This window comes from Onychomys torridus, chromosome 14 (assembly GCF_903995425.1).
Source record: "Onychomys torridus chromosome 14, mOncTor1.1, whole genome shotgun sequence".
Taxonomy (NCBI): Eukaryota; Metazoa; Chordata; class Mammalia; order Rodentia; family Cricetidae; genus Onychomys; species Onychomys torridus.
In genome coordinates, this window is record NC_050456.1 from 13,459,742 (window position 1) to 13,485,147 (window position 25,406).

A 25,406-nucleotide genomic window follows, 5' to 3' on the forward strand; every position below is an offset into this window, starting at 1 on the left:
TAGGATGTCAATGAGTATCTTGACCCTATATTAGTTATATGGTGGTTGGAAATAGAACTTCAAGTGACAAATGTGTCTTTGGTTTTGAAAAGCTACTTTTAAAGATTGTCAGTTGGTAGATGTATGAAATGGAGGTTTTATGTTTGTGTAGAAGAATTTTCCTTGAAGTAATTGTTAACTTACTTTACTCCCTGACTCAGTTTCTCACTTTAGTGTGCTCTTCACAAGGTTTATATCAGTGCTTCCTTCTTCTGAATTATGGTGACTGTAACGATCACTGCAAACAACCGGAGATGGTCCTGCATGATTAGTGTTAAGCGTGGCGCATGCCCAGAGTGCATGCTAATTGTTGTCCAGCTGCAAAGACTGAATGATGAGAACTGTGGCAAGGATGACTCTGGGAAGACACTGCAGAAAGGAAGCACAGGGTTTCAGGTGTTAGCAAGCATGGAGAATGATGGCTAGAAGGAAGGACAGAACATTGCTCTGCAGAGGTCTCTTAGGATGTTACGTTAAAAATGGTTTTTTTCTTGTAGATTTCTTTTAATGTGTTAACATGTGCTGTGACTTAAAACAAGAAAATAAAGTACATGTCCAAAGGTAAATGATTTGACTGAAAGCTTCTCAAAGAGACTCAGACTAGCGTGGTTTGTGGGTTTGTTTGTTTTAAAGCATTCCCCATCTCTCTTCATTTTGGGATGGTCTGGTGGCTACAGACTCCCTGCTTGCTTTGGCTCTTGCTGGGTGAGTGCCAGAGCTGAGCCCTCGGCTCAGTGACCCTCATGATGCAGTGTTGTGTAACCCGTTCCTGTGTCTGTAGCATTGCTTTGAACCACACTTTCTAGCTTGTAAGTGCTTCATAATTTATCTTCTTTTTCCATTCTGTTTATTCCTGAATTGTTTTTTTTTTTGTTGTTGTTTTTTGTTTGTTTGTTTTTTCGAGACAGGGTTTCTCGGTGTAGCTTTGCGCCTTTCCTGGAACTCGCTTTGGAGACCAGGCTGGTCTCAAACTCAGAGATCCGCCTGGCTCTGCCTCCTGAGTGCTGGGATTAAAGGTGTGAGCCACCACCGCCTGGCCTGAATTGGTTTATCTCTGATTTTTTTTTTTTTTCCTTCCAGAGCTGAGGACCGAACCCAGGGCCTTGTGCTTGCTAGGCAAGTGCTCTACCACTGAGCTAAATCCCCAACCCCTTATCTCTGATTTTTAAGAAGTTAACAAATACGTATTTAGCTTAAGGGTGGTGTCTTTACTAGCTTAATAAAATTAGTTCATTTAAAAAATATCTCTTAGTCTTTATAGTAATTCTTTTTTAAAAAGAAAAGCACTTTCCTAGCACTAGGGAGTCAGAGGCAGGAGGGATGTCTATGAGCTTGAGGCCAGCCTGGTATACATAGCAAACTCCAGGACAGTCAGGACTATGTAGAGAGACCCTGTCTTTAAAAAAAATTATTTCAATTTTTTTTTTAACAAATTACTTAATGTTTATTAAGAATGTTCTCCAAATTAAAGACATTTTTATATAGTTTGGGCCATAACATTGTATTTTCAAGTTATCAGTTATCTAATCTTTTACTAGAATGATACCAATTAAAATTAAATGAATGAACTTTTCAGGGCTAGAGAGATGGCTTAGGAATTAAGAGAGCACTGTTTAAATTTCTACAGGACCAGGGTTCGATTCACAGCCATCTGCAACTCTAGTTCCAGGAGATCCAGTGCCCTTTTCTGACCTTCATGGGCACCAGATACACATGTAGTGTGCTGACATAAATGCATTCAGAACACTGATACATATAAAATACAAAAACTTTAAAACTAAGAAAACATTTAGACTATATTGTTGTTTATTTCTTTATAGGTTAAGTAGTTAAGCAGGTCTTTGCCTGTTCCGCTCCTCACACCCCAACACTCCATGGTCTCTTTAGTTCAGTGAGGCAAAGTAGAACCACTAGGCGGCAGTGTGTCCTACCAATCACACCTGGTACAGAAAGTGGTCTGTTCAAAAGTGGTCTAGACTATTTCATTTCTATCATCACAGTGATTCTAGGTAGGACCTGACTCAAGGAGAAGTTGCTTAATGAGTTTATGAATTCTCAAAAACACATTCTTTTACTTGCCATTTCATCTTATGTATGATCTAATCTAGTATAAAACAACATTTTGACATAGTTTAAAATTACTGTCGCTGTCATCTTGAAGTCAACGATACCCTTCAGTGTCATCTTTTGGGATCTGGAAAGGCCTTTTACATGTCAAGCTTAAGGGACTTATAAATTATAGTTCTTATTTATACCCATTTCACAGATGGAAAACTTAGGACTCTTTGAAAGTGATTTTAGAAAGCATCAGATCTAGAGTTTCAGCAGCTTGGTGGCTCAGGGTCATATGTGATTGTAAGAGCAGTTACATCACTACTGATAAAGACTGCGGATGTTCTTTCCAGGGGCTATATTAGCATTCATGCTGGGATTGTTTCACATGCCGCTGGACGAATGTGAGGACCTCTATCGAAAGCTGGGCTCAGACGTGTTCTCACAGAACGTCATTGTCGGGACCGTCAAAATGAGTTGGAGCCATGCATTTTATGACAGTCACACGTGGGAAAAGATCCTTAAGTGAGTTTCAGTTCTTTTGAAAATATTTTGGTTATATAGTTTATGCATACTAAAATTTGAAAACTACAGGAAATACAAAGAGTAATATTATTCTCATCTCACTATTCCTGGAATTACAAGCAAATGCCCAGCTTTCTTATTTGAGTTCTGAGGATTCAAGCTCAAGTCCTGATGCTTCACCCACTGAGACATCTCCTTGGCTCATTATGGTTTTTTTCCATATATTGTGTATGACTGAAGTTATTTTATACTTGTAAATTTGTATCCTTTCCCTTGTTTTCAATTTTATTAAAACTAGTAGCACCTTTGAAAGACTACACTGTATTTCAGAGTGTGGTAGTATCATATTTTCTTAGCCATCTAGATATTTATGAACATTTACAAAATTCATATTTTTCTTTGTATGGTAGAAAACTAAATTTAAACTTCTGCCAACATTTCATATTGTATCAGTCTTGTTAAATTATAGGAAACATACTCATATCTCATTTGTTCAGATGCTGTTTTTTTAAATAATGAAATATTAACGAAAATAACCTATAATCCTACTAAGAACAAAAACTTTAAACATTCCTATTTAGAACTTATAGCCGTACGAGTGTGTGCTTGTGTTCATATGAGTGTGTATTCCTCCTCCCCACAATAGAGATGATCATGCATATATCCTGCACTTTCACTTAGCATCTGTCACAGCTGATCTGTCACTAATATATTTTGAAAGCATTTTAAATAGTTGCTCATTATCCATTTTATGACTGACTGTATTATTTTTGGCTTAACATATTTCCTTTTAGAAAAGGACACTTAAGGTGTCTTATTTTTGTAGCTCATAAATGGACATGGACATCTTACATATCAACTTACATCTTCTGATATCTTTAAGGAAAATCCTAGACATAAAACTCTGTGTCAGAAATTTTGCACATGTTTTAAAAGTCTTGAGAAAAAAAAAAGAGCACACGAATTTGGGAGGGAAAAGTCGTGGTAGGGAGAGGGAAGGCATTGGAGGGCAGGGGATGGGGTAGATTTGATCAAAACACATGATCATAACGCATGAATGAATGAACTTCTCAAACAATGAGCCTTGAGATATATGTGTGTATATGGCTGAACTGTTCTTGAAAAATAGGCTCCTGGCTTATTCATTGGTCCCCATCAATTTTCTATTTTATGAAATATTTTAAAATGCCAAATAATTTAAGTTGTAAAATATATGAGTTTGAGTTTTTTTTATTGAACATGAACCTTCTTTATAATTTTTGTTACATTCTTTTTGTGAATTTTATGGATATGATATTTTGCTCATTTTCCTATCGGGCAGTGCCCATTGTAAATTTATTAACCATATATTGAAAAAATGTGTTAATTGTTGTTTACATTTATTTATTGTGCATATCTGTGTTTGAGTTTTCATGCCACACTGTTTTCTCTACCTGTGGGTTCCTGTAGTTGAACACAGCAAGCATGCTTATCTGCTGAACCATCTAATGGGTCCAGAATACTTTTTTTTTCTTTTGAGAACATACCTTATTTATTCCTATGTTTGGTTGGTTTTTTTTCAGGAGAGGACTATGTCTAAGTTTACTTTCTATTGCTGTGATAAAGCACCACTAACAGAAGCATCTTAGGGAGGAAAGGGTTAATTTGACTTACACATCCCAATCACATGAATGAAAGTCAGGACAGGAACTCCATGCTGGAACTGAAGCAAAGGCCATGGTGAAATGCTGCTTACTGGCTTGCTTGCTTTTCACTCAGCCTGCTTTTTTATACAACCCCGGACCACCTGCTCAGGGTGGTCTGGGCCCTCCCACAGCTACCATTAACCAATAAAATGCCCCACAGACTTACCTATAGGCTAACCTGGTAAAGGCATCTTTTTCAGTTAAAGTTCCCGCTTCCCAGATGATCCCAGCTTGTATCAAGTTAGTAGTAATCACATATGTATAAGCAGGTACTCTTTCGTGCACATACAGAGACCAGAAGACATTGGCTACCTGCCTCTGTGCTCTGGCGTCTTATTATATTACTCTCCACTTTATTTTTTGAAACAGGGCACCTCACTGAACCTAAAGGTTGCCATTTTGGCTACACTAGTTGGCCAGTGAGCTCCTTGGGACCCACCTGTCTCTGTCCCCGATGCAGGATGACAGGCATGTGTGACAATGTCTCACTTTTATGTAGATACCCAGGACTTGAGCTCATATCCTCTTGATTTCACAGCAGGTGCCCTGCCTTTTCCCACTGAGATGTTTCCCCAGCCTCAAGAAATATTTTTAGTGAGTGATATTTTTAATATAGTGGATTTACAAATGTTCATTTAACCATGTTTTTCTTAATGATTTTTAACTTTGTTTTGATGCCCATGAAATTACTTTCTATCCTGAAATCAAGTAAATTATTGTCATTTTTAGTCTAGTGGTAAGCTTTTAAGTAAATTGGCTATCTGAAAATGATCTTGATGTGTATTGAAATGGTAGTCAAGCTTTGTTTTTTACTCAATTCAAACATCCAAGTTTACTTTTTTGTTTCCTTTTCTTATTTATTAAAATAACACATTACGTGACAGTCTATGTTCAAGGTTTTTTCCTGTTATTTTTTTGTTCAGCATCTATAGAGTTTTAATTTTTAATGAAATAAATCATTTCCCCTCTTTCTCAGAAATGCATTAACTCTTCTCATTCAATCTTCAAAATGAGTCTTAAGCTCCTTTTGCCACACTAAAAAGATTCCATGGGGCCAGGCGGTGGTGGCGCACACCTTTAATCCCAGCACTCTGGAGGCAAAGGCAGGCAGATCTTTGTGAGTTTGAGGCCAGCCTGGTCTACCAGGAAAGGTGCAAAGCTACACAGAGAAACCCTGTCTCAAAAAAGCCAAAAAAAGAAAAAAGAAAAAGAAAAAGAAAAAAAGAAAAAGATTCCATGGGAAATTATGTAGGAATTATCAGTTATAGCATGCATGGCATGTAATTACATCCTTCTACTTATGAAGTCACCCTACCCATTATTGCAGGTTAAATGTTATCTCCTGGTCTTCTGATACTTCTAGGAAGGAATAATTTGTATCATTTCTCATGAAGTCATAGTACTATTTTAAGATGTTTCAATAATGTTTAAAATTATAAAGCTAACTGATGTACCATCAAATGCTCTTTTATTTTGTAACTCCTGAGCATGGCTTCATGGATTCGCACAATATGTCATTGCTGTGTGGTATGTATTAATTGCATTTAAGCCTCTTGGAGGATTAAAGTTCTTTTTTGTCTATTGTAGCACTATAAGAAATCCACAGGCAAGTGTCTAGTCCTTGATTGTTAAGAGATAAAATAGTTTTGATAATAACTCTCTTATTCTTGTTTAATAAAGGGATAGAATGGGATCAGCACTAATGATTGAAACAGCGAGAGACCCAAAATGTCCTAAGGTGAGTCTGAGATCTCACAGGTAGACTGTACAGAAAATATGTATTGTGAGTAGTCACAACAAGGAGAAGCATTCTGGGGAACTTCCTTTAAGATGTTCTTGATTCTTTATCTGTAAGTCATTCTATTAAAATACAGGATGTAATCATGAGATTGTATCTGTATGGAGTAAAAGTATAATAAAGGTTTACAAACATGAATTGTGACTGAAAATACAGAATATTTTAGCATAATTAATTTAACAAAGTCTAGTGATTTAAGGAAAATTAAAGTATTTTTACGTTAGGTTTTCAAAGAGAAGTTGTATGTAATATATAAACTCAATAGGACTATATTAACATACAAATGGAATTCGTATTTTTAAAAATTGAGTCATTTAGGTATGTTTCTATGTAGCTCTTCATTTATTGATTTGTTTGGAACCCCACAATCTGAAATTGCTTTATCTTGCTTTTAACAGTAGCTGTTTGATTGAGGATTATAATTGATGTGCCTAGGAATCCCATATGGCTTGTATTTATTTATTCTTGAGCAGCAGGCTGTAAGGATGCAAAAAAATCAAGACACCACTTTCTCTCTTGTTCTTTTAATGTCATTACTTTTATACCTTCATTTTGTGAATGATGTGTGCCTTTGTGGCGACACTGGATTTGTACAGGATAATGCTGTGGCTTTACTAAAATGATAATGCTTTCAAAGCACATAGAAACAAAGACTATTTGTAAATATACTGTATTAATCTTTAGTGGTTTTTACTGATGATAATATTGTATTAGTTACTACTTTAGAATAATAAAGTAAGCTAGACACTTAAGTAGAGTGATAGGGCTGTGAATTTTTTACTTAATGTGACTATTAAGTAAATAATTTCACAAATGAAGTATTTTCTAAAATGGATGCTGTGGAACACACTAGCAGTTCTCTGAAAGCATACATGTCAAGGGATGTAAGGAAGGCTACTTTGTGAGACCTCATTGTGAAGGCTAATAAGTAGGAGTATTCCTGGCAAAAGGACAAAGAGAATGGTCTATGCAGGGTCAAAGAGAATTCCAGGAACTGCGAGCCTTCCTGAAGACTAGGGTCCAAGGATCCGAGGGCAGCATGTGGGATGAGACTGGAACACTAGGCAGATGAGATCACACACTGGCCTTGAAAGCCATGACAAAGAGATGGCTCCATTCCTTGAGAGAGGACCCTAGGATGTTTTTTGTTTGAATATTTGCTTTCAAATTGTGGACATTGTCAACTTTCGGTAAAGGAATAGATGTGAACGTGGGGGAACCTGAGCCCTATCCAGAAGTTCTTTGTTGTAATAAGTAGAGCAGTTACCCATAGGATTTTTCGTCCTCTTTTTTCTGTACCTGAGTTATAGAAAGACCCTCTGGATTTTAGTAGCTGGCTAGCTGGTACCCATAGATGCCAAGAGTTATGAAGTACTTACAGAAGTTTAGGATAGGGCCTTTCATTATTAAATGACAAAGCAAACAGGCTCCTGGCAGGGCTTTGCACAGGATAGAAAAACTTTGGCCTATAATTTGAAAGCTTTGAGGATTTGTGTAGAGCTATGCTCTGGCTTTACTAAAATGACAATTCTTTTTCTCCATTTTCTTTCTTTGAAAGATTCTTTTCTCTTGCAATATATCCTGATTACAATTTCCCCTCCCTCTACTCCTCCCAGTTCCTCTATACCTCCCCTCCCTTCTGTATCTACTCCCTTTCTGCCTCTCATTAGAGAATAACAGGCTTCTAAGAGTTAACAACCATATATAACAAAATAAAATATGATAAGGCACCAGGCGGTGGTGGCGCACACCTTTAATCTCAGTACTCGGGAGGCAGAGCCAGGTGAATCTTTGTGAGTTCAAGTCTAGCCTGATCTACAAAGTGAGATCCAGGACAGGCACCAAAGCTACACAGAGAAACCCTGTCTCAAGCAAAAACAAACAATATATACATACATACATACATACATACATATATATATATTTCTGTACAAATTTCTGTACATCAAGGCTGAATAAGAATAAGGCATCCCAACAGGAGGAAAAGAGCCCTAAGAGCAGGCACAAGAATCAGAGACCCACTCATTCAAGTACTTGGTAGTCCCACAAAAAAATACTAAATTGAACACTGTAATATCTACAGAGGATCTGGTACAGACCATGTAGGCCTTGCTGTGACTTTATATGAGCTAAATTGACTTAAAGAGCCTTATTCTCCTAGTTTCCTCCATCCCCCTCTGGCTCTTATATTCTTTCTCCTCTGTTTACCACTCTAGTTGGTAGTGGGACCTGGGAGAATGAACCTTGGAAACGAGGCATGCAATAGCCAACTTTATTCATAGCATCAGACAATTTATAACCTGAGGTTTAAGAAAGGTCTCCTGAATAAAGTTCTTATAGTTCAAGCTGTATATAATCACAAGGACAAGCTGCACGTAGCAAAAATATGTTTTTCCATGGAGACATATAAACAATAACCAATTGTAATGAATAATCCCAAGTAAACTCACTCCTATCCACTACACTGGGAGGGGCACATAAGTACATTCAAGAACAACACATGTTATGGAGGAACAGAGATTGCAAGACTCTTGTCTTATTTACTTAGAGTTTTCTCACAAGGTCTCAGAAATCTCCTCACTCAGCTTCATTCATGGACCATGTTTCAATGCCTCCTCTTCTGAGGGTTCCTGAGCTCTGAGAGGAAGGATTTGATGGAGACATCCCATTTAGAGATGTGTGTTCCAAGGACTCTCACTCTCTGTCTAATGTCCAGCAAGGGTCTGCATCTTTTCCTGTCTGCTTCAGGAGGAAGCTTCTCTGATAATGACTGAATAAGGCATTGATCTATGAGTATAGCAAAATGTGATTAGGTGTCATTTTTTGATACTTTTTTATTTTAGACTAGTCGTCTTTGGTTTTACTCTGGGTCTGTGGGCTATCTAGTCTCTGGTACGTGATCAACCAAGCAGTGAAGAGTGTGCATTCTGTCTCGTGGAGTGAGCTTTAAGTCAAATCAGACAATGGTTGGCTACTCCCAAAAGTTCTGGGACACCATTGCCCTAGAATATTTTGCAGGCAGGACACATTGTAGGTCAAATGTTTTATAGGCTGGGTTAGTGTTTACTTTCTCTTTTGATAGCCTGCAGAGTATCTTCCCACACCAAAGACACCAGAACATAGGGGTCAAAGCTCCATGTAGGCATCAGTTCAGCTGCTCCATGTTCAGTGAGTTGTATGGGTGTTGCCCTTGACAATGTCCGCTGCTGTCAGTTTGGGGAGAGCAACCCATTGTCTTAGCAACAACCTGGATTGTTTGGGGATTTCCATGGGACCCCTTTGGCCAACAATTTAACTGAATGCAACCCAGCCCCAGTACTGGAGTCCTCATTGGTGACTTGAGATGGCCAGTTGGGACTTCTTATTTCCCATTATTAGGAGACCTCATTAGGATTGCCTTCATATATTTTAGGAAGTTCCCATTGCACTAAGTTTCCATATCATCCCTTAAATGTCCCTCAATTCCATCTGTTTCTTGCCATTCTTTCCCTTAACCCTTTCTCCCCTTTCCCCCCTTACTTGATCTTCCCATTCCCATCACCCCCTGCCCCCACTGTACCCATAAAATCTATCCCCCTCCTGGGAGATCCATGTGTCTCCCCAGTTCTTTCCTCTATAACTAACCTGTCTGGGTTTATGGATTATAAGGTGATTATCATTAACTTAATGGCTAATATCCACTTATAAATAAATACATGCCATACTTATCTTTCTGGGTCTGGGTTAACTCACTTGGTATGTTTTCTTCTAGTTCCGTCCATTTGCCTGCACATTTCCTGGTGTCATTTTTTTAACAGCTGAGTAATACTCCATTGTGTAAATGTACCATGCTTTCTTTATCCAGCCTCCTGTTAAGAGACATCTAGGTTGTTTCTAGAATAGAGCAGCAATGAACATGGCTGAGCAAGTGTCCTTGTGGTAGCATAGAGCATCCTTTGGGTATATGCCCAAGAGTGGTGTAGCTGGGTCTTGAGGTAGATCAATTTCCAACTTTCTGAGGAGCCAACATATTGATTTCCATACTGACTGTGATGGAATCTCAAAGTATTTTTGTGAAATTGTAATATTTTCAAAACACATAAAAACAGAGTAATTTGTAAATGACATTGAAATACTACATTTGTTGATCTTTAAGTATTTGCTAATTGTTGACATTATTACATTAGTTATTACTTTAGAAAATTGTATCATTCTAAGTTTTTAAGTAAAGTCATACACTCAAATGCATCTTTTATTATTGTTCTCATCTAATATATCTCAAAATTGTATCATAGCTTATATCTTTCTTTTTTACCTTTGTTTCGCTCATAACAAATGTGTAGTTTCTTTGAGTATTTTGTGTTACACACTGATTTTGTTGGTTGTGTGGATATATATAACTAATAGTATTCAGCTGGTCATGGCAGTTCAGATCTGTAATTGCAGCAGTCAAGAAGTTGAGGCAGGAAAATGGCCATAAATTCAAGGCTAGCCTAAGTTTCATGGTAAGTTTTGGGTCAAGCAAGGCTGCAGAATGAGGTTCCCTGCCTTTAAAAAAATTAATGAATAATAATAAATAGTAGTTTTTAGAGATTCTAGACACTATGGTTAATAGTCGTATTGTTTACTTTTTAACTCTCTAGGTAGCTGCTGTAAGTACCGTAGTAAACAGAGGACAAACACCCAAAGCCTTTGTGTTCAGAAACTACGGTCATTTTCCTGGCGTCAACTCTCACTATTTAGGAGGCTGTCAGTATAAAATGTGGCAAGCCATTAGAGCCTCCTCAGCTGCTCCAGGCTACTTTGCAGAATATGCACTGGGCAATGATCTTCATCAAGTAAGTTGATGTGTGGCTGTCTTTAAAACTTGTAAATACTTTAGTCCACCCTAGAGCAGGGAGGGGGTGTATGAGAGGGCTTTGTGGGAGAAAGAGGAATGATATTATAATCTCAAAAAAACAAAAGTTTTTTAAGTCACCATTTATTAAATACCACTGAACTTCACAAGGCTCAACAAAGGGAATTCCTTCGTGTTTTCACATATGTCAAAAGATGTGTAATTCAAGATACGCTTATTGTTTTGTTTTGTTTTTTAATTAATAAGCCTTCTGATTTGAGAGTTTGGAAACTTGAAAGTTAGGAAAAGTTTTTCTATTCTATATTGTGTGATTGATAAACACAGTACCTGTGTTGATGGAAAATGAGATTGTGTGCATAAACTGTCTGCCAACATGAAGAAAACTGATAGATTTCCTGCAGGTGCAGGTCATCTGTGTGACAGTTTTGGGGAGAGAACTCTGAAGGCAAGGAGGTTGTCACATAATAGTAAGCGCTCACTAAGCTAGTTTTGTGCTAGACAGTGTTTCACGTGTAATGTCTCATTTATTACTTGTTGCTACATAGGAGACAGCTGTTTCCACTTTACAAATTAGAAATTAGAGTCTTCAGAATTGTTAAGAGATAGACCAGAGACAAAGCTACAAGTTACAGGATGCTATCTCTAACTACACGGTTTCAAGTTTATGGTTGAATTATCTGGAAAGTTGAATATTGCTGATAATTCTTTATCTCTATAGGTTCATTTACTTAACTTATTCCTATGTCCAGTTTTTCACACTGTATAAAAATCTGAATTCATTGTTTATACTAAATAGTAAAATTAAAGCAGACTAAACCTTTTGAGCTAACACTTCCAGCATATGTATTTTTATAAAGGCTAAATTTTCATGTGGCTTCCCACTTACAATCAGTCTTAGTTGAAGGAATCATGAATTCTGAGTTTCCTCTCTAATCATTGAAATATATGCATACTCTTTTTGATAATCAGTTGTGAGAAAAAAGTCTAATATTACTGGCAAGAACCTTCAGATAGTATTCAAAGCCCATGGATAGATCTTCTGTATGTCTGTTGGCTATATAAACATGAAAACTTCCTTATAGAGTATTATAGTTTACATCTATCAGGGTTACAAAATTTAAACTCTTTTTCTCGCTTTTATTTTACATTTTGATAAAATAACATTCTAAAATGTTCTTCAATTTATCCTACATTCTTTCAGTTTTTAGAAGTAATATAATCTTTGTAGTTAAAGCATAATTCTTTTATCTTTATAATCATTCCAAACTGTTTATTTTGAAGCATTTCCCCTTCTGTTTTTTTTTTTTTTCTTCTACTCCCTCAGGGCTAGTCTTAAGGGTATTTTTGTTTCTGATATTGATTCAAGATTTATTAACCAGATACAATTTTTATCTTAATATGTATTTTTCTGTCCATATCAATAACTTCCTTTCTTATATTACTCTCACTGTATGCTAAATAAGAAATAATTTAATATTTAAAAATATTATAATGTTTATAAATTGTAACTTTTTTTTGTTTTTGGTTTTTCGAGACAGGGTTTCTCTGTGTAGCTTTGCGCCTTTCCTGGATCTCGCTCGGTAGACTAGGCTGGCCTCGAACTCACAAAGATCCACCTGCCTCTACCTCCTGAGTACTGGGATTAAAGGCGTGCACTATCACCACCCAGCTAAATTGTAACTTTTAATCATTGTATTTCAGGCCTCCATTAAAAAGTCACATATACACAGAAATGTTCTCATTATCATCTCTTCCTCCCTCACCTCCATCTTACTAAGTAGCCAGGTCTTAGAACTCACTGGTTATTCCAGGCTGGCCCTGATACCACATTCCTCCTTCCTCAGCTTTTATTTGTATAGAAGGGGAAGCAGGTCTAATGTTCCACTAACTAAACTGCTCTATTCCTTTCTTTTCTATTTTACATGGACTAGTAATATTTCTTTTTATGTTTGACCATTTTTATACTGATGACTATATTCTCTCAATTTATTTTGAACTACTTACTGATAAAATAACTAACCAGTGGACTCCAGAAACAATGACACATTTATCTTAGGAAGAATATTCAAATGGAATCTAAGATCCTACTTAAGTAAACATTTTATTTTAGTTCCCTTTTGCAAATCTTGAGGAAGAAAAAGGATAGTTATCTCCTCAAAAGATAAAAATATTTTATTCGAATATGAATAATCTTGACTGCCTAAACGAAAGAAAACTTGGAAGTAAGTAATGTTAGTCTCTGCCTCTTTCTTATCCTTTAGAAGCTGCCAAAGATAACATTAAAATATGGTACTTCTATAAATTTCTCATAATAAAGTCTTTAAGTTTATATAGTTATTTATAATCTCATTTAAAAATAGCCTTTAACTATCATGTCTACAGGTGTCTCATTTTGGTTCCTTCATGCCCAAAAATTGGAGGCAGGTAGAATATAAATTATGGAGTGGGATGTAGTGTTGCCAGCCTTCAATCTCAGTATTTGGAAAGCAAAAGCAGGTGGATCTCTGTTAGTTCAATACCAGCCTACTATACATAGCAAGTTCCAGGACAGCCAGAGCCGCACAGTAAGACCCTGGAGAGGTGGTGATGGAGAGCCTGAGGGAAGAGAGGGGAGGATGGGAGCTGAGAAAGAGGGGAGAGGGAAGAGAGAGAGAACAAATATAAATTATGGATTAGTATTCTATTTGGACAATTGCTAGAAATATTGCTGTGCTTATGAGCATTAAATAGATGACTAAAATTTAATTTTCCTTTGACTCCAAAAAGAATAATTATGGCACTTATAATTTGTATTACTTGCTCTTGAAAACTGTGCTTTAGTTTTATGTCAACACAAGCTACAGTCATTTATGAAGAAGACATCTTAATAAAGAAAATGCCCCCATAGGAGTGCTCTGTAGGAAAGTCTATAGGGAATTTTCTTGATTGATGAATCATCAGTCATCAACTTACAGAATATTATTTTAAGGTGTGTTACTTTTTGTTTATATTGTATTTGCTTAACTCCGTGAAGCTGTGTTACTGTGCCTATCTAAAACACCTGATGGTCTAATAAAGAACTGAATGGCCAATAGCAAGGCAGAAGAAAGAGGTGGGGCTGGCAGGCAGAGAAAATATATAGAAGGAGAAATCTGGATGGAGGGAGAAAAAGAAAGTAGCCAGAGAAGGATGAGGACTCAGGGGCCAGCCACCCAGCTATACATCAAGCCACAGAGCAAGAGTAAGATTTACAGAACTAAGAGAACGGGAAAAGCCCAGAGGCAAAAAAGGTAGATAAGATAAGAAAAGCTGGCTAGAAACTAAGCCATGCTAAGGCCGGGTATTCATAATTAAGAATAAGCCTCCATGGGGGATTTATTTGGAAGCTGGGTAGCAGGTTCCGAAAAAAGAGCAAAAACAAACAACACTACCAAGATGGGAAGAGTAAACCATTCCCTCCCCAAGTTACTTTTGGTAATGATGTTTTATCACAGCAGTAGAAACCTTAAGACAAAATTAAAACAGGCAGTATTCTTTCTGACTAGCTTAAGTCACTTCACCTTTGTCAGAAAATAACATAGTATTTACCTTTTTTTCATAGTATTTATCTCGAAGTAGTACTTTTCACACAAAATTATTCTATCTCATCTCTTTTCAGCCCTACTTACAAAATTAAATTGTTAATTTCCCATCTTTGGTAAAAACAATCTTGATACATCATTATATTTGTCAGGGTTCTCTAGAGTAAAAGAACTTATAGGATGAATAGATAGATTAGATAGATAGATAGATAGATAGATAGATAGATAGATAGATAGATAGATAGGGGGAGAAAGAAAGGAGGGAGATTAGACTAACATACAGACTGGTCCAGCTAATCCAATAATGGCTACCTAGGAATAGAAGGTCCAACCAAGAATCCAGAAGACTTTGCTCAGTCTATGAGGCTGAGTGTCTCAGCTCATCTTCAGTATACATCAGAATCCCAAAGAAGTAATCTGTAGTGCCAGTGAAGGAATGGACTTGCTAGCGAGGTAAGAGCAAGCAGGCAAAGAGCAAAAACTTTCTTATTTATTTATTCATTCGTTTGCTCGTTTGTTCGTTCGTTCATCCGTCCGTCCATCCATCCATCCATCCATCCATCCATCCATCCATCCATCTATCTATCTTTATTTATTTATTTATTTATTCATGGGTTTTCGAGACAGGGTTTCTCTATGTAGCTTTGGAGCCTGTCCTGAACTCACTCTGTAGCCCAGGCTGGTCTCGAACTCACAGAGTGCCTGACTCTACCTCCAGAGTGCTGGGATTGAAGGCATGCACCACCATTGCCCGGCCAAACTTTCTTCTACCATGTCCTTATATAAGCTTTCAGCAGGCTGCGTGGCCTAGATTAGAGACTGGTCTTTCTACTGCAAAAGATTTTGATTAAAAGTGTTTCTCCCTAACTCAAAGATCCAGTAATTTATTACATTGCCAGCACCCATGTCAGGAGGTTCACAGCCACCTGTAACTCCAGTTCCAGGATGATCTGATGCCTCTAGCCTCCATGGACACCCGAGTGCACATAGACACATAATTAAAGCCAATAAAATTAGGGCATTAAAAAAAAAACAAACTAAGAAAAGTAGCCATGCCAGCTCAGAAGGTACTCAAAGGTAGCCTAGGCTCTGCACACTGAGATTCAGTCTTAAAATAAGTAAAACACGTTTTTGTTTTTTAAGAATAAGACAGAAATGGAAATCTGACATAGATGTGAGGCGTTGGTGTCCATTGATAAGGGGGAAGCCACATTTGGGTTTTTTTTTTTTGTTTTGTTTTGTTTGTCTTTTTTTTTTTTTTTCAGTCATGTTTTAATTGGGGACTTCTTATAAGAAGGGACCATGCTGGTTCTCTGAGATCTGTGACATTCACACCCATTATATCTTCAGTTCCCATTTATCTTATGTGTCCGTGAGACGTGTGTCTGAAATAGAAATGTCTACCATTTCATGTGTAGCAGGGAATATATTCTGGTGATATGTTTGTATATTTTACCATTTATGCTGAATGATTTGTTGTGTCACCAAAACAAAATCTCTCTCCGTTTTCAGTTACCATTTACATTTCCTGTTAAGATTTTATACCAGTCTCATCACCTAGTGAATTAAATTTGCATTTATTTCACTTCAGTAAGGATGAATTTCCTGTTATAAGCAATTTAACTGAAAAAGTTTGCAGAAATTGAATTCTGGCTTCATTCATTTTAATGGTGCTGGCCATGCAAAGCAAACATCCACCTAACTTGGTGTTTTTTAACTTATCATTAAAATGATTTTAAAGTATTGTAAAATTTTTAAAAGGTAATAGTATACTATAAGTATTGTTAAAATGAGGAATTACAGCTTTTGAATATTGCTATATGTACCATAAATATTTTTAGAAAATCTTAGTGTGATGTATGTGTATATATTTTGTGTATTATATTATGTTTTATATATACATATACACAGAGCTTCACACACACACACACACACACACACACACACACACACACGAAGCCTTAAAGATATGGAAAGCCACATTTGTGGTATCAGAGAAAATAGCATTTTCAGAAGGTGAGGTTAACTGGGAATTTAAACCATGAATATTTTTCTTAGATTATAATGGAAACATCTTTAGATGTGTAGAGGAAGAAGACTGTTATTAGTAGCAGGAAAGAACAGAAAACTTGGTGCCTTTATGGCAAGGATGGTACACTGAGGTTTAGCTGCATGCAAGGAACCTACAGATTCTTTGAGGAAAATTCTTTTCTTAATAGCCAAAATAATTATTCCAACTATGGTCCGTTACTCAGGTAAAGGCTCAGTTCATTCCCAGAACTATCATTAGTATAAGCTTTTTGATCTGCTATGGAATATATAGATGATTATTTAGGCTTTTCACAATTGAACTGAAATAATATAATATACTTGGTAATATAGAACCCCCCCCCCCCACACACACACACACATACACTTTCTCTTGTGCAGGGGTTCAAACCAAAGGGTCAATCCTGCTAGTTAAGTGCTTCCACATCTTTAATTTATATTTTGATTAAGTTTAGGATTTTGCTGTTTGTTTATTCTCTGATACTGCTACTTTGAGTTTGGGAATAATAAGCATTTAACTGTATTACTAAGAAACACACTGAAAATTCAGACTGTTGACTCCATAAACAGTGTGAGCACGATACCCAGGGTAGGCACTAGCTGTCCTTTCCTAGTTCTGTTCTCAATACAAATGCCTTCTTCCTGGACTCGGCCCAGAAGAGAGATGTCCATGAGCTTAGGAAAGCTGCAGTCATCCAAGTGGCAAACAGGGTGAAGTGTTTTCTCTTTTATCCCAGACTTCCTTTCATAGACCAGTGTTCTTTTGTTTCAGTTTCAGAGACTGTCAGTATTCAGCACCATGGAAAGAGCCATGTTGTGAAATTGATAAGAAATATATCCTGTTGTTATTTTGTTTGATAAAGGAGATTGCTGTGTAACCTTGCTGTCCTGGTATTACCTGTGTGCCTGAGATTGCATTTAAACTCACAGCAATCCCCCTTCCTCAGTCTCCAGAGAGCTGGGCTAACAGGTGTATGCCAACATGCCCAACAAGAGATGTCTTTTAAAAGAATATTGTCTAATGAAAGCCACAGCATAAAAACATACACCATGGTCTTTCAAAGATCTGTAGTGAAGATGGTGGTGGTCAGCAATTCAGAGAAGGAAATTAGACCATGAAGTGACAACTACAGCCCATACTGAAAGGTAGAATGGAATAAGTAAGCACTGAAAAGATGTAACCAGACTGCTTTTCTCAGAGTGTGATGGCCTTATGTTTCTCTGTAGTCTCAAAAATATTATAAAACTTCATATGAGTCATCATTAATATATATGCCTTCTAGTGTGAGCACATGCTAAATATTATTTGAGGAAGTTAGGTGTGTGTGTGTGTGTGTGTGTGTGTGTGTGTGTGAGAGAGAGAGAGAGAGAGAGAGAGAGAGAGAGAGAGAGAGAGAGAAAGAGAGAGAGAGAGAATAAAATAGAACAGTCCAGAAATAGACCTATATACATATGGCCTTTAGCTCTGATAAAGACACAAAGCAGTTCAAAGAAAGAATAGTCCTTTTGCAGGACAGGCTATGCGTGTGTGTATAGTGCATGTGAGTAGTTTGTGTGAATACCAGAGGTTGACATCAGGAGTCTTTGCTCTCCACCTTGTTTTTTGAGACACTGTACCCAGAGCTCGACTAGACTGGCTGGTCAGTAGGCTCTATGGATCTACCTGTCTCTACCCTCCATTGCTGGGGTTACAGACACAGCATATGCCACCAAATCTGGCTTTTACTAAGTGCTTGGTATCTGAACTCAGGTCTTCTTGCTTGTATAACAGGCACTTTACCCAGGAAAGCATCTCTGCAGCCCAAGGATACTCTTCTCAACAAATTGCTTTGAAGTAGTCACTATTGTTGCCCCCACCTTCGCTCCCACAGACACACACCAAAAGCCTTGACATAAACCAAAAGTCACTGTCCATCCACAAAAGAATCACTGGTACACTGGACTTCATCAAAATTAGAAACTTTTGCTTTACAGAAGTAATCTCAGAAACTCAAAAGATAGTGACTGATAGTAAAAAAGTAGACCACTGAAAGACAAATCATACATCTACAATGGAATACATATGAAAAACATATAGGAAAAAGCCTACACATTACTTAAAATATTTGTAGTCAGATGTATGTCCCTAGATTTTAATATCAATATCAATATCAATATAGTAATGAAATATGTTTAAATAGTATTGTGTGATTCATTGTATTATAGTTTGGCCATAGTTTTAAATACTTTTTTATTTTTATATTATTCTATCAACATAATTTTACATTCCTTTTTGAATTCTTCAAAATCATGGTGATACTGAAAAACACTTAGAAGAGTGGTTCTCAACTTTCCTAATGATACGACCCTTTAATGTAGCTCCTTATGTTGTGATGATCTCCAACCATAAAATTATTTTCATTGCTGTTTCATAACTGTAATTTTGCTACTGTTATGAATCATCATGTAAATATTTGTGTTTCCCAGTGATCTTAGGTGACCCCAGTGAAAGGATTGTTCTACCCCCAAAGGGGTCACAGCCCATGGTTGAGAACCACTGACTTAAAAGCTCAAACTTTTTCCTACTTTCTTCAGTTTATAGCTGTACTGTAGATCTGATACTTTAAAATTATTTTGTTTGAATTTCAATTAATTTGATCATATTGAATTTGTGGGAGATCGTTTTGTTATTATTAACTACTAACTATTCTAATGTGTCTTTAAAAATTACATAATTCAGGGGCCAGCAAGATGGTTCAGTGGGTAGAGGTGTTTGCTACAAAGTCTGATGACCTGGGTTCAATCTCCAGGACCCATTATGGCAGAAGTTTTTCTCTGACCTCCATTTGAACACACAATCAATAAATAAATACACATGAAAATGTTTTTAAGTTTTTCATTTCATCTCAGTATTTTTAAGCAACATATACAAAGCAATCCAAAAATGTTGTTGAAAATAGGAAACTAAAATTTATCGTCTTAGATGGTGGATTTTGCAGTTGTGGTATATGAATAAATCATTTGAAGAGACTCTTGTAAATTGCTCACTACACTGCTAGCTTTTCCCTGTAGTAAGTAATGAATTGACTGGTCTTGTGACTTTTGTTTTACAGGATGGAGGTTTGCTTCTGAATAACCCTTCAGCCCTGGCCATGCATGAGTGTAAATGTATCTGGCCTGATGCGCCATTAGAGTGTATAGTATCCCTGGGCACGGGGCGGTATGAGAGCGACGTGAGAAATACCTCAACATACACAAGCCTGAAGACCAAGCTCTCCAATGTTATCAGCAGTGCTACAGACACAGAGGGTCAGTGTCTTAGGGTGTCTATTGCTGGGAAGAGACACCATGACCATGGCAACTCTATAGAGGAAAGCATTTAATTGGGATGGCCTACAGTTGCATAGATTTAGTCCATTATCTTCATGGCAGTATGAAGGCACTCATGGTGCTGGAGAAGGAGCTGAGAGTTCTATATCTGATCTGTAACAGGAAGTGAATTGTGTGACATGCTGGGCATAGCTTGAGCATAGGAGACCCCAAAGCCTGCCCCCACAGTGACACACTTCCTCCAGCATGGCCATACCTACTCCAACAAAGTTATACCTGCTAATAGTGCCACTCCCTGTGAGCTTATGGGATTCAATTACATTCAGACTACTGCAGTTAGTTTTTCTGTGCTACCTTGAGACACCAGCTTACAGTGTTTTGATTTGGATAAATGTGATCTGAGCTGTGAAAGAGTGGCTTAGACAGCACACAGGAGCTCCTCGCCCTTCCCTTGTTCAGTGCCCTAAGGAGACCACTCTCCTGTAAGCTAGTGCCGTCTTCTCTTAGAGAGTTATCTAGTGCTGACCGGACAGAAGCTCAGGTGGAGACTTGCTGGTTAAGAACAGGAAAAGCAACAAAGGTCAGGTGGGTTTAAATGTTTGTATAATAACCATGAGACAATTGGAGGACTAAGACAATTGGATTCTGAAAAATGTGGAAGTCACCTGGCATTAGAATACATTCTTGTTTCTGCTTTGGTGCCCTTCTAGAATAGTCCTCTTACAGTGGCCCATTTAAAGTCTATTTAAAAAATCAGCCATCTTTCCTCTTCTTAAAGCTCTCTAGGCTTCCTGTCTGTGGAACAAAATCCAAAAGCCGTCTTCCACTAAAACTTACCAGACCGTGTAAGACTGAACCCCTGAATGTGCCTCTTCTTCCCCAAAATGTATCTAGCTACCTTAGTTCTTACCACTCTCCAGACTCTGTAAGAACTCATGGGCCTCTTGGTCTGCTATTGCTGTACTGTCCCTGTAAGGCCCTCTGCCCAGACACATGTGTGGCCTTTGCTTCATTTAGGTCATCTGCTCTCAGGAACCATTCCAGACCACTTCCCCAGTTCTTCACCATCTTATTCCAGCCACTTACTTACCCATCTGCTTCTCTTCTTTTCTCTCTCTCAAAGTACTTGTCTTCTTAGGGCTATATATTACATATTATTTATTGCACATCTCTCTGTGCCATTAGAATATAAGGCAAAAGGTGGAGGTATAGCTCAGTATTAAGAGTCCCTGCCTGACATTGTGAGGCCCCTAGATTCATCCCTAACACCTTAAAATGCAAAAATGCTTATCTTGCCTTACAAGTTTATTGTTGATTCAGTTCCTAGCACATATTGAGCCTTTGGCAAGTATCTGTTGAATTTTGAATTTTGAATTCTGAACCTTAAGCTTTATTTATATCTCTTAACCTTACTGCTTTATTTTTAGATCCTAAGGTATATTATTAATTTCTTAAATTAGTATTTAACAGCTCCATGTTTAAGCCAGTCTCCTTTAGTTAAATCATGAACTTGGTGAGGTTCTTCAGCTCTCTGTTAAGGACTTGTATCTTTTAAAAGGTAATCCACAAAAACATGACAAACTGCATTTTTTCACTCTCTGAAATTTTGCTGAATTCATAAGATATCTTTTTCACTTTGTTCAGTTAAAATCTACAAAAACTGTATGTATAAGGTGTACATCTTGCTTAAATTCAAGTATATTCTATAACAGTTGCTACAAGATAAATGTTTCCATCTCTTGGTATCATTAACTCTGATTACCATACTGTTTATTAACACTAGCATTTATTCAGCTGCAGTAATTGAAAGTTTATACCCTTTAGCCAATATCTTCCCTATCCTTAAACTTCAGGACAGCAAGCATTCAATACTCTCTTTTTCAAACTTGACTATTTTTGATTCTACACACAAATCTCATGTATTATTTGTCTTTATATATCTAGCTTGTTTTGATAAGCTCATTGTCCTTCAAATTCATCCATGATGTTGCAGCTAAAATTCTACTGCATATAAAATACATACTGGGATGCATATCCTGACTGTTGTTAATACTGCAGTGAACATGGAATGACAAATACCTCAAGATTCTGATTTCATTTCCTTCAAATATATACCCTATTGATGAAATTATTAAGGCCACTCCACGTAGTTAAAAGGGAGGTTTATTTTGTGGGGTAACTTACAAATGAAGGGATAGATAGGTTGTAGGGTCTGGCGAAGGTATGGTGCAGTCCAGTGGTGTTCTCTGGAGAACTCTGCTTGGTCTACCTCCAGTGTCCAGGGTCCAGACACCAAGCGATCCCTCTCATTTGGATCCTGGGTCTTCAGCGTCCTCTCTCAGCCCCGCCTTGTAGGCGTGACCTTTACTGAAGCCTCAATGGGGGTTGGAACTTAGGCCAAGGCTGGAATGGCTACCCACTACAATACCCAGAGTGGGATTTCTGGTTCATATAGTAGTTCTATTTCTGGGTAGCACCTCCATGTTGTTTTGCTAGTGGTTGTATTCCTACCCTTTTTCCACATTTTCAGCAACACTTACCTCTTACCTTTTGATAAGAGCCAACCTTACAGTGTGACTTTGTGCTTTTAATTTGCATTTGTGATGATTCAATACAGTTTTCTTATGGTAGGTCATCTGCTCAGACAGTTGTTGTTTTTTTATTATTCTTTTTGGGGGCCCGCCACCCAGCTCCAAAATAAGTCACACACAGAGGCTTATTCTTATTTATGAATGCCCGGTCTTATCTTGGCTTAGTTTCTAGCCAGCTTTTCTTAACCTATCCCATCTACCATTTGCCTCTGGGCTTTCCCTATTCTCTCATTTCTGTATCTTACTCTTACTCCCTGGCTTGCTGTGTAGCTGAGTGGCTGGCCCCTGAAGTCCTGCTCCTTTTCTGACTGCTAGCTTGATCCTTTTCTCCCAGATTTCTCCCTCTGTATATTCTCTCTGCTTGCCAGTCCCACTATCCTTTCTCCTGCCTTGCTATTGGCCAGTTCTTTATTAGACCATCAGGTGTTTTATACAGGCACAGTAACACAGCTTCACAGAGCTAAACGAAGACGGTGTAAACAAAAGTAACACACCTTAAAATAATATACTACAGACAGTCTTTAACGAGCCAGTCTCATACTGCCTAAGTCTGTATTTCAGATAGTGGTGAGTTCTTTTGGAAATTTTAGAAAATGTGAAATGTTACTTCATTATACTTGTGCTCTAATTAATGATACAAATATAGAGGTTTAATTGTGATAACTTTGAAAACAGATGCAAGAATTACATTGAAACATAAATAATAATTTACTATAAATTGTTATTGAAATACAAAAAAACAACAGTTTTATATGGTCCACTCTAAGCAATTACTGATTAAATGGTGGTATATATATATATATATATATATATATATATATATGACTGATTAAGAGGGGCACAAGACAACCAACATGATTCTGTTTGTCTGACATTCTTTAAAAAGGAGGAGAGAGAGATGGCTGGCTCGCTGGAGACTCAGAAACCTTTGGAGGTCATAAGACTGCTCATGACTTGTGGTAGTAAAACAAATGTTTATCCATTACCAAAATTTTTCAAATTACACAATTAAAACTGATGAATTTTAATACGCATAAATATATAGCCCAGTGAAGATGGTCTCCCAAAAAAATGAAAGACAAAAGGAAAGTAAGGCATTTTATCAGGGAAAGAGAGTAGTCAAGCAAGATCATTGAGAAGAATATATAAAGTATTTGGAAAGTGATTTGCAATTTGTAGATTTGTTCTTATTATGGATTCCTTGAACCTGTTGTGAGCTGGAGTATTAAAAGTGTGGTCATAATGTGCCTAAAATGAAGATAATTTTAAATGAAAAAAATGAATGGAGCATTCCAAAATGACTTACCTCACACCTCCTTTTCTTATCCACCCTCTCTCCTTCATTTTTGTTTTAACAGAAGTCCATATAATGCTGGATGGTCTGTTACCTCCTGATACATATTTTAGATTCAATCCTGTCATGTGTGAAAACATACCCCTAGATGAAAGTCGAAATGAAAAGCTGGACCAGCTGCAGCTGGAAGGGATGAAGTATATAGAAAGAAATGAACAAAAGATGAAAAAAGTTGCAAAAATATTAAGTCAAGAGAAAACAACTCTTCAAAAGATCAATGATTGGATAAAATTAAAAACTGACATGTATGAAGGCCTTCCATTCTTTTCAAAATTGTGAGAAGGGTATATACATGTATTCTCATAAGTGAAGCCCATCAGAAGACCCACCAAATTTAGTGAGGAACTGTGTGCTTCAACATGAGTTTTCTGTGGGATACTGAATGAATTGTGGGAAATCCTGAAACAGATGATGCTTTGAACAGGTTACACCTCACAGAAGATATGTTTGGTTACAGAAGTCATATGGGAATTAAGTACTTAAGATGTTCATAACCTTTAGGCATTTTATTACTGTGCTAGTTGGTTTTAGTATCTATTGGTCTTAGATTGTTTGATGTTTGAAAATTTATTAATATATGTGCCAAACAAGAAATGGGAAGTCTTGTACTTTGTGCTTTTCTTTTAGTCGTCTAAATCATGTGGAATTTGTGTGACCATTGATTTTCTTTTGTGTCAAAAGCTGACTTCTCTTGACATTTACACTACTTATCATTTCCCTGGGTGCACTGTAATATCCTTTAAAGAGATGTGAAAGTGGGATTTTCTGTGTTAAAATACCAGTATGTTTGAAATAGGAAAGAGCTGGATGCAGTTTTCTATTTAAAAAGATCGGTGAATTTCCAGTGAACTAACTTTCCTCTTGAGATTTCGAGATAATGTTCACTTTTCTAGAACGAATGCTATCTTATCATTCACTGTTACAGAATCAATTGTTTGATTTTACTGAGAAAATATTCTTATCATTAACAAAAATAAACTACTGAAGTGATCAGCTGTGCAAGGCCATTTTAAAGTTTATATTGCTCATAATGATTGCCCAATTTCTTGTAGCATTTATGAAGAAATGTTAGTCTACTTAGATTTATTTACTTCAGTAATCCCTTTAACTATTTGGGTTTTACCAAAGAAAAACTTGGTTCTGTAGGCCAAATAAATTCTTTGCTCTATTATTTCCTTTGTAAATCTTTACATTGTGTTGAAATTTCCCATGAAAACGAAACCAAGGTGTGTACCCTTTGCATTATCCACATAAACTAACACTGCCCCGGTGCCCACATGTGTTGCCATGGTCTTTGCAGTGCTGGCTCACTGAAGTGATGAGATGGCTGAGAGCTGGGGAGCGATGGAGGACGGGGTGTTCACCCGCAGTCTGCTGCATGCAGCCTCTGTCGTGACTGTGGGGACAGGGACAGCTTGTGAGAAGAGGCGAGCCGCTTGCCAGGTTTTGTGACTTCTCATTCATACTTTAGGAAAAAGATAAATAAACATCCAGTAATCTCAGAAGATAATCAATCCTTTTTAGACTGTAAGTTCAAATAAACTCTTACACAGCTAGACTGACTAGTGTAAGACAAAAAGAAACTGCTGGAAGTTTGCATACTCTGG

At 37.2% G+C, this 25,406-nt stretch overlaps 1 protein-coding gene across 3 annotated transcripts in view; it reads left to right on the forward strand.

The window, feature by feature from the left end:
* Window positions 1–24,970, forward strand: part of Pnpla8 (patatin like phospholipase domain containing 8) — a 60,973-nt gene extending 36,003 nt beyond the window's left edge. For all 3 annotated transcript variants that reach the window (XM_036205973.1, XM_036205972.1, XM_036205974.1), the window contains 5 exons: window positions 2,445–2,616; window positions 5,982–6,039; window positions 10,722–10,916; window positions 19,638–19,833; window positions 23,804–24,970. In XM_036205973.1, coding sequence (XP_036061866.1) covers window positions 2,445–2,616; window positions 5,982–6,039; window positions 10,722–10,916; window positions 19,638–19,833; window positions 23,804–24,078 — 896 coding nt within the window. In that variant the 3' untranslated portion in view covers window positions 24,079–24,970. The remainder of the gene's footprint in view (window positions 1–2,444; window positions 2,617–5,981; window positions 6,040–10,721; window positions 10,917–19,637; window positions 19,834–23,803) is intronic.
* Window positions 24,971–25,406: the final 436 nt, after the last annotated feature.